Source organism: Pseudorasbora parva, chromosome 4 (assembly GCF_024679245.1).
Source record: "Pseudorasbora parva isolate DD20220531a chromosome 4, ASM2467924v1, whole genome shotgun sequence".
Taxonomy (NCBI): Eukaryota; Metazoa; Chordata; class Actinopteri; order Cypriniformes; family Gobionidae; genus Pseudorasbora; species Pseudorasbora parva.
In genome coordinates, this window is record NC_090175.1 from 21,277,120 (window position 1) to 21,286,896 (window position 9,777).

A 9,777-nucleotide genomic window follows, 5' to 3' on the forward strand; every position below is an offset into this window, starting at 1 on the left:
GTTATTTTTGTCATTGGTTAAACCATCTCTTTAAAAGGCAATGGGCTCTGGGGTGGCAAGCCTCTTGCTGTAACTTTTCCTGCAGGTGTCTCTGTTGGACAGTGTTATTTTATAAAAACTAGTGACTTTTACACTTTAATGTCACATTTTGTAATAATATTTTCTCAACCAATTTTTTTTTTTTTTTTTTGAGGAGGCTGCCTCTATGGAGGAAGCTCGACTGATATGTATACACTGGCCACCCTGCTCTCTAGATAACTGCCATTGGCAAACTAGTAGAGAGCAGCTCGAGCACTTTCTCTCTTGAGTCTTTTTTTGCCATATTGAGACAGAACTTGCAAATGACCAGCCGACGCTACATTTTATGCCAAATTTCTTTAACAAGTTTAAAATGTCATAGCTCGGATTTGTTTGAATTGGCCATTCCCTACTACCACCACCCACACACACAAACGCCCTCGTGAGGGCCGTGTGTTAGCGTGTGCTGTATTATTAGAGGGGATGTTGTGAGCAAGCCCCTCAGATTAGTGTCTGATCTGGGCCAAGGCTCACTACTGGTAATCAATGTGTGTTTGTGTGTGTATGCATGAGATCAATGAAAGCAATCACTCCAGTATTGCACTATGTATTGCTCTGTGCAAACTGCAGTGAGCTTCTGCACGCATCCGCCAACATCTTAACAACTGGAGATGAGCTGAACTTTTAGAGTACACAATCATAGGATAGTATTGCCTGTTTACATTTGCTTTGGTAAACCCTCACCCTCAAAGGTGTTGTATGTAAGTATTTGACTGTACTAAAGCATAAAAATGCCATCATGTTTGCAGATATTTAGGAAAAATGCTGAGTTGACATTCTCGTCTCTCTGAAAAGCACTGCTACAGCCAGTTATTTTAGTTTGAAGTGTGCGTTCCTTGTCGGAATGTCTATTTTTGTTTTGATCTGTGCAGTAACGCACGTTGCCAATTACCCAATAGTATTTCGGCAACACAGGTCGCCAGCTGGCGGAAAACGCAGGTTGTAGCCATGGAAACCTGCAAACAAACTGGATCATAGATCGCAGGATCCCTCGACCTAAAAACTTTGATCAACAGATGCATTAAAATGTGATATTAACTCATCAACTTAAAGTGTACAAGTCTCCTCGCCTACCATTGTCATTTAAGCTCGTTCCTGTTGGCAGCTCACTTGACCATTGAGTCTCTGCAGGACAGTAATATATGCCACCATATAATGCCGCCATAGTATTTATGAGTTACCAGACCAGTAAGCGAGGCCATAAACAGAGGGGCGTTTTCCACTGTTACCTAATTTTCCCACGTCACAGTGTGGGTGGGTAGGGTTTAGGGGTCAGATGAAGGGAAGCATTTTCTTTGCATGATTTATAAACACCCATCAGTTTGAAAACAAACACAAATTTAGAAACACTCAAGTTTGTTCTGCAGAGATTCATACTCATTGAGTCTGCAGAGTAGGGGGCAGGGAATCAACTGTTCTGGAAACCAGTTTGAAGTCACTATTTTACTACTTCCATTTGGGGATGCTAGTGTTAAAGAAATTACCACTTGTATAGATAGTTCATCCATTAAATGTGAATTCTACAAGTTACTCATTTCGTTCTATAAGACGTTCACTCATCTTCAAAACAAATGGAATATATTCTCTTAAAGGTGCACTATGCAGCTTTCCGTCCACTGGAGGGTGCCTATTCTAAACAAAGACGTAGTTTGATGACGCCAAGTGTGAGCGCAGTATCTTGGTACCTGTGGTCTTCACCTCACAGCCGGTGGAAAATAGGACTCTGGCAGAAATCATGTTCATGGATGCGGTTGTTAACGTTACTGTAGTGTAAAGCAGAGCAGTATCGAGTGCGATTATTATACACACTCCCGTCTCACGAGTACCAGGACTTTTATTATGAAGGGACAGGACACAGTCGTCGGGCGCTCGCACTTCCGCTTTTTCCGGTCAGGTAAAGCAGCTCTTTTTATCATATCAGATACATTTGAGTGTGTTTAAAATGATGTTATGACGTTATGATGCTGTGACATGTTCACACTGCCAAGAGAAAAGCGTTTCTGCAGAATAAAACCGAGGGTAATGCAGATATGACGCGATTGCGCTATCCTGAAACGTCCCGGTCCTTAGTTAAAATAGCAATTTTCTCACAATTTACAAATAGTTGGAACATTTGGGATATTGTAAGTACTCAACTGAACAAAATATATAACACTGGCCAGTGGTTTTTGGATATTTTACTGCAAAAATACTACATAGGGCACCTTTAAAGATGATTATTTTATATTTCCTGAGGTGTACTTATATTGTTAGTATAGTTTTTACATCAAAAAATTTCATAACTTAGAAAAAAAAATAGTTTTTCTATTTTGATATTAGCCCTCTGTCTTGAATGACTTGCGAGAAACCATTGAGACAGAGAATCATGAGACCGTTTAAATTGTATTTTTTCCACAAAAATGCAGACTTGGTGAGCAAAAAATATATTTTTTTAAATCTCACCGACCACAAACTTTAGATTGGTAGTGTATCATACAAATGTATGTTCACATGTAAATGCATTTAAATTTAATACAGCTTTTTAATACAGTTTCTTTGTTGTTTCATCAATAAAGTAAAGGCATGCATGTGTGTTTTCCATAGTTGGACTTAACATACTTTTTGTTCAACAATATATCTATATATATCTATCACATTATTGGGACACATATTACTGGCCAGTTGTTTCAAGGGGAAAACAGCTACTGTTGTGATTGGCTGACATCTTTGCATTTGAAATGAGATTATGTGGCGGAGGGGGCGGGGTTCAGTGAGGCGCATGCAAGCAGCAGCTGCAGCACTGCCAGTCGAGAGAGAGACGGAGAGCTGGCAAAAGATTGCTGAGAAAGTGTTATTGTACCAAGTTTTCGAGAGCGATATGCGTGCACAAATTTGTTTGTATTTGAGAGCTCTGAATAAACACTAGTGAACTTTGCAATGTTTTTTCTCTCACAAAATGCTTTCACCACAACTAACAACAAACAAGACATCGACATGAATACAGTAAGAGCTTCTGTTGAGCAGCATAACAGCGTCATTCATTATAACGTCAGTTTGGGCGAGTGTGCACTGCAGATATACGTGTGATTGACAGATCCGAACATTATAAAGAGCGTTCTTTGATCGCTCTCTTTAGTTTAATCATTTAAATAACAGATTTGTTTTATGCTACTAATAGAAATTTTGTAAAGTTGATCGCTTTAGTCACTGGCTTGATTCACTGATGCATCAAGACGGCCAGCGGCGGGACTGACAGTATTAAACAATTAAGAAAGAAAGTTTGTGTGAACTTGAATGATTAGCTACACATCAGAAATTATGTTACTCACTGTTTGCCAAATCCATATGGTAAAGTCTGTGCTGATGACATCGCGACTGATAAACTGAATCCATTCTCTACTAATTCTCTGGGCGGGCGAGGAAGGGGCGGTAAACTTTCCTTGTATGACATCATAACAGGAGAATTCAAGATCAGCTCATCTGAACTCTCAGTTTCTCAAAGGCAGAGAAAGACAGACAGAACTTGGTTTACAGCGATCCAAATTTCTAGCCACTTGTGGGAAATATTTAGGCTAGGGGAACTCTATTAATGTTGAAAAACCTCATAAAATGAATGTCATGCCATGGAACCTTTAACATTTTTGTCTATCTATTGAACATCCATGTGGCTTAAACTTTATAAGCAAACCATTTGTAGTTTGACTTTTATGAAGAGTGTAAGTTCTGTGTTGCTTTTAAAACATTGCTGTTTCATTTAGCAATCTAACATGTCAGTTTCTTGCTCAACCAATGGCATGAGTTTGAGGGCGGGGCTACCTGGTTGCTTTAGTGTTCTGGAAACCTGTTTGAAAACAGACTGGTTTGCTTGTGATGCAGTAAAATACACACTACACCTTTCAGTAACGCTTTGAAGTTCAATAATCATTCTGTCGAATTTCAGACAACAGTTTTAGACATGTGATATCCAAAACACTCTTGTTGTATGTGCATTGATCCCCACCTGTTTATGATTGACAGTTTAGTTATGATGACCAAGCAAGAACAGTAGAGTCAAGAGTGGTAGAGACAGAAAAAGGAGGATAAAAGAGAGAGACTTAATTTACGCTGTTCTCGTTCTCTCTCTCTCTCTCTCTCTCTCTCTCTCTCTCTCTCTCTCTCTCTCTCTCTCTCTCTCTCTCTCTCTCTCTCTCTCTCTCTCTCTCTCTCTCTCTCTCTCTTTCTCGGCTGCTGCCCGCTGTCGTCCATCATGGCTCCTATGAGCACCATCTGCTCAACATTACAGCCACTGTTGCCTGGCTACCTGCTCTCTCTCTTTCTCTCTCCCTCTCTCTCTCTTTAATGTTTTTTTTCTGTCATTTGAGTCTTTTTCTCTCACCGCTCATCTCTCTCTCTTTCCATGCTCTACTGAGGAGTCTTTGGCTCACACACATTATCCGGCAGGAAGAAGGAGACACATCTTTTACACCACTTCATGATTAAGCCATCTGCAGAGAGAGCTGAAGGGAGAGGGGGATGAGGGGATCATAATGAAAAAGAGTATGTAAGGCGGTGAGGTTGAAAGAAGAAAAAGAGAGGAGGTAAAGGGAAATGTAGAGGAAGGAGGGAAAGACGGAGAACGGAATGGAGACATGGGCACAGAGGTGGAAGAAATAGAGATAGATGACGACTCAAAAGAGGGAGTGAGAGAAAGAGATGGTAGGAGAGGGGGGAAAAAAGATCAACACTGCCCCCCTCTGGCCTTTCCGGCCTCGACACAGATACGTACGTGCCGATCAGCGCTCGTTTGGACAGCATGACTGGTTAACAGAAGAGATCCAGCTGTCTACACACAGATTTGTGCTCATTGACCGGTCTGGTCTAGATTTATCTGAACAGTCTCCTGTGGCGTGTGCATGTTTGTGCCTCATTATTTATGCGGTTCTAAAAGCCTCATGGAGGGAAGGTTCAAATGTTCGCACTAGATTGGAGTCGTGGGCTTGCGGTCAGTGTATGTGGTGCTTGTGTGGATGGTGTGAGTTTAAATCCAGTTGGCAACAGGTTGCACCCCACCACCCCCCTTCTGCATAACATCCCCTTGTCTCATCTCAGACTGTTCCTAAAGAAAACCATACTTGGTGTAGAGTACCCTCAGTCTGGGTCTCAGTACTCTTTGGCGTGGATCTTGATTTATATTGTCTCAGACCGCAGTGCATTAAGGGTAATTTTATATGAACTCGGTCGCTACTCAGAAAGGGGTATCTTTTCCTGACCCCACACACAAATAAAGAGGTCTCGGCAGCTCCTGTTATCTTTGGTGTACCTCGTGTAAATTTCATCCAAGGTTTTATTTTTCTGTTCATCTCAGACATTTTAATGAACGTTTACCCAGATTAGGAGATTGTAAAATGTGATAGATATATGTTATTGTTGAACAAAACATAAGTCCAACTATGGAAAGCACACATGCATGCCTTTACTTTATTGATGAAACAACAAAGAAACTGTATTAAAAAGCTGTATTAAATTTAAATGCATTTACATGTGAACATACATTTGTATGATACACTACCAATCTAAAGTTTGTGGTCGGTAAGATTTTAAAAATATATTTTATGCTCACCAAGTCTGCATTTTTGTGGAAAAAATATACAATTTAAACGGTCTCATGATTTTCCGTCTCATTTAAATTTGTCTTATGATCCCTGATATCCCTGAAATGGGGATTATTATTATTTTCTTCAGGAATTTTGATGAAAATGAAAGCATTTATTTGAAATGGAAATTGTTTGTAACATCATAAACTTCATTTGTAACATGATCATAAATGGCTTAACTTTCATTGTGATCTGTTTAATGCAGCCTTTCTGAATAAAACTGCTTTTTAAATCATACCGGCCGCAAACTTTTAAACGGTAGTGTATGTAGTATTATATATAAATTTAGTACCAATGAAGCCAGTCCAGTCCTGAAAATAATCTGTCATTACATGCAAGACACAATTAGAACTGTTTTGTGTGTATTAGGTGTCAGTAATTCAATGACTGAATAAATGAAGTGAATCAGTGAATCATCTGTTATACTGTCTGATCATCTCTCCTTTCTTGCATTTGTAGGAAAGTGTGGTTGGATTGCCGCGGCAGGCTGGTGGAGTCCAGCCGCCTCACGGAGGACCAGGGGGCGTGGCCTCATCAGGGCCTAATGGGGCGGGGCCTGCCAGTTATCTGGCCAATCCGAAGCAGGCGGCCATGATGAAGCAGATGATGGCCATGGAGCAGGAAAAGAGGGTCCAGCTCCATTTGATGGAGCAGCAGAAAGCACAGCTTATGAGAGAACAGAGACAGCAGCAGCAGCAGCACATGCTGGCAGAACAGGTGAGTGCCATTGATTGACACCATAGAGATACAGTGCTTGAATTTTTCTTTATGCTCATAAATAGTCCTCCTTGTTGAGTGTTCAAGCAGCTTGTGACTTTTCATAGCTTAAGAGTTCTGCTTTCTGTTCAGTGGTTTGTGATTATTGATAAGGAAATGTGATATTCATCTAGTTTTGTGCTTTGCTTTCCCTCTTTTTCTAGTTACAACAGCAGCAGCAGCATCTCCCCAGACAGCTGAGTCAGGCACAGAGGAATCCATACCCACTTCAGCAGTTTCAAGGCAAGACACACACATATACAAAGAAAGGAGGATAATATACATACCTCGAAATGGAATTGAAATGCTTTGCCACTAGTTGTAATGACCATATTACTTAATGTAAAGGGTTTATAGTGTTATATTTCTAAGGAGCTGATGTGGATTGTAGACTTCTGATGTGAAAACTCTTTTAAGCCTCATCTAAGTGCAGTTCTTCTATTTAAAACTGAAAAGAAAAAAATCCTGCCTGGCCACTTACACACACAATGCCAGCATTTCACATAAGAAGTCGAGGGATACATACATTTACACAAACTAAGGGTATGTTTACATGACAACGATGTGCTAAACACGGAAACGTTTTTCTTTATACAGATGACGGATTTTTCTTTGTACGTTCACACGGATCCGCAAAAACAACCAATAATGTATTATGCCCCAAGTCTGTTGCTTTGACAGGAAACCAATTGATTCTTTTTGTTGTTTTCAATATTAAGTTCAAGTGGACATAATATTTTGGTCTAACTTTGGTTAATTTATGTGATGTAAACATTAGACTTTTGATTTCAAGGCAAGTCCGTTTATTCAGCGGTCATTTTGGTAACACTCCAAGGCATCTACTTTAAATATAGGTAATAATTTGCAGTAAATCTCCGAAACTGGATTATATTTTAATAACATTCTTTTTATATCAGCAGTAAAATATGACAACAATATTAGATATGTAGCCCCTTAAGCCAATTTTCTGTGGCCTCTGTGTTAAGGCGGGAAATCTGTTGTATGTACATATAAATAGTATTGGGCACCCCAGATCTAAGGAGTGGGATGAGTCGAACATGGAATCATTCATTTCAAGCACATGCAGATCATTATATACAATTGACAGTGATTTGCTATGCTAATGTGAGTGTGTATTTATGCTGTTTGACTTTAATTGAAGCAAGCCTTTGATGTGCTGGAAATGTAATGAGAACAACAGATGTCAGTTAATATTATTTAATTTTATATTATTTTAGGCACGTCCCAGGAGATGGCAGCAAGGAACCAGACGCTGCAGAACATGCGGAACGCTCGACTTCTGCAGCAGCAGCAACAGAACCCGGGGATACTGCAGATGACGCCCGTCCAGAATTCCGCCGCCATGCCCTCGCAGGGTGACATGAGCATGGCATATGGAGGCCAGGCCGGTACACAGACTGGCATGTACCAGGGCATGAACCCAAACATGGGCCAAATGCTCCAGCAGCAACAGCAACACCATCCCAACCAGCCCGGTATGGCGATGGCACAAAGACAAGCGGCCGCCGGCGGGCAAGGAATGGTCGGCGGAGGCCCGGGAGGCGGGTATGGACAGGGAATGCTAATGAACCAGGCCCTCCCGCAGCAGCAAATCAAATCAGCCGGTGTCGCCCCTGGTGGGCAACCGATGGCCAAAGCCCAAGTTCAGAGACTGCAGAACATGATGGGAGGCGGAGGCCAGACGTGGCCGCAGCAGCAAAACATGCAGGCCATGGGCGGAAGGACTTCAAACGACATGGTGACGTTTAACAGCAACCCTGCATACGCCATGCAAGGTGGCCAGCCTCCTAGGATGGCCAAGCAGCATTTCGCACAAGCGATGGGCGGACAGACTATGGTGGACCCACGTTCAATAAACCCAGCTGCAATGGGTGGGCCAATGATGCCGCACATGGCAGGGCAACCAAGGACCAACCAGCCGCGGGGGATGGTAATGCCAGGCATGAACCAGGGAGTGCCCAACATGGCCGCTTTTGGACAGGGCTCTGCTCAGGGCATACCGGGAGCATCGGGAGGGGGTGGGTCGTACATGCCAGGGGGTCAGCCTCAGGGCTACCAGAGGACGTCCAATCAGGACCTGGCATACGGTTACGGCAGCCAATCAGGGGCTGGGGCCGGGGTTTCGTTCGGCCTGTCGGATGGGACAGATTTGGATTCATCGGAAGGTTGGTTGGAAGAGTTTTTCCCCAACCAATAGCCTAAGGGATTTTTTTAATAGGACAATTTTATGGAAAATGTGATTTTGTTTTATTGTTTTGGGGGGTTTTTTTATTACATGGTCGACAAATCTAAGAAATATATTACATGTTGTGTATTACATGTGTGTGCTGTCACAATATTTAAACCAATTCCTCTCTGTTTGGGTTGCTTCTCAAGTAAGGATCCGGTGTTCAATTTATTGTTTTAGTTTTTTGTTTTTTGAAGAAATACCCATGTTGGATTTGATCCATTTATGTCTTGTTTTTCTCTTATGTCCTTTGTGCTGGACTAAGGGCGAGAGGCACTGAAAACCTGCAAAATGACATTGGGGAAGATTTTATGGATGTTTTATGTATTTAGTTCTCACTTGTTCTGACATCCTGTTCATGTATTAAAGAGTGTGTGGAAATTTGAGGTGGGCCTTTGTCACCAATGGATCCCTTTTCCCAAACCAAACAATTCAACACACCTCCTCCTCTTTCTTCTCTTACATATCTTCTCTCTCTCTCTCTCACTCTCGCTGCTCTTTGTGTGTGTGTGTGTGTGTGTGTGTGTGTGTGTGTGTGTGTGTGTGTGTGTGTGTGTGTGTGTGCATGTGTGAGCGCGCGTTTATTTGCACTATGAGCATCACAACAAAACACATCAGACTGTGTGCTCTGTGCATGCAAGATGGATGCTCTGCTGTCGCTAGGCGACCGGTGTCAGTAGAAGGAGTGAAGCCATGTGTGTGTGTTTGTAAACTAGGTGTTTGTTAATATTGCTTGAAGAGATTTGGCAGCTACAAACTTCTCCCTCCCCTCCCTAAAACTGTGAGAAAGATGTTTTCTTTAGTCACAATGGCAGCTAGAAAGGATATACAAACTCATCTGGATTACAAGAAACAGTTATACACCAAGTATAAAGTCATATTTATGCGGTTTTAATGCAACACGCTAGACATTTGTGAAAGTAATCTGAGGCATATTCAGTGTTTTGATTCTATCATTTCAAATGCTTCACAACATTCTAGTTTTTGTTTCTTTTCTTTGACTGAACATAATTGCTTGTGAACACTGGGTAAAGATATTTTAATAAAAGAGAAAAAAAAAATGAAATGCACAGTACATACTGT

The 9,777-nt window shown here is 41.5% G+C and overlaps 1 protein-coding gene across 1 annotated transcript in view; it reads left to right on the top strand.

The window, feature by feature from the left end:
• Positions 1-9,080, top strand: part of maml3 (mastermind-like transcriptional coactivator 3) — a 143,310-nt gene extending 134,230 nt beyond the window's left edge. The window contains exons 3-5 of the mRNA XM_067441275.1: positions 6,150-6,407; positions 6,611-6,689; positions 7,685-9,080. Of these exons, the coding sequence (XP_067297376.1) occupies positions 6,150-6,407; positions 6,611-6,689; positions 7,685-8,664 (1,317 nt within the window). The 3' untranslated portion in view covers positions 8,665-9,080. The remainder of the gene's footprint in view (positions 1-6,149; positions 6,408-6,610; positions 6,690-7,684) is intronic.
• The last annotated feature ends 697 nt before the right edge of the window (positions 9,081-9,777 follow it).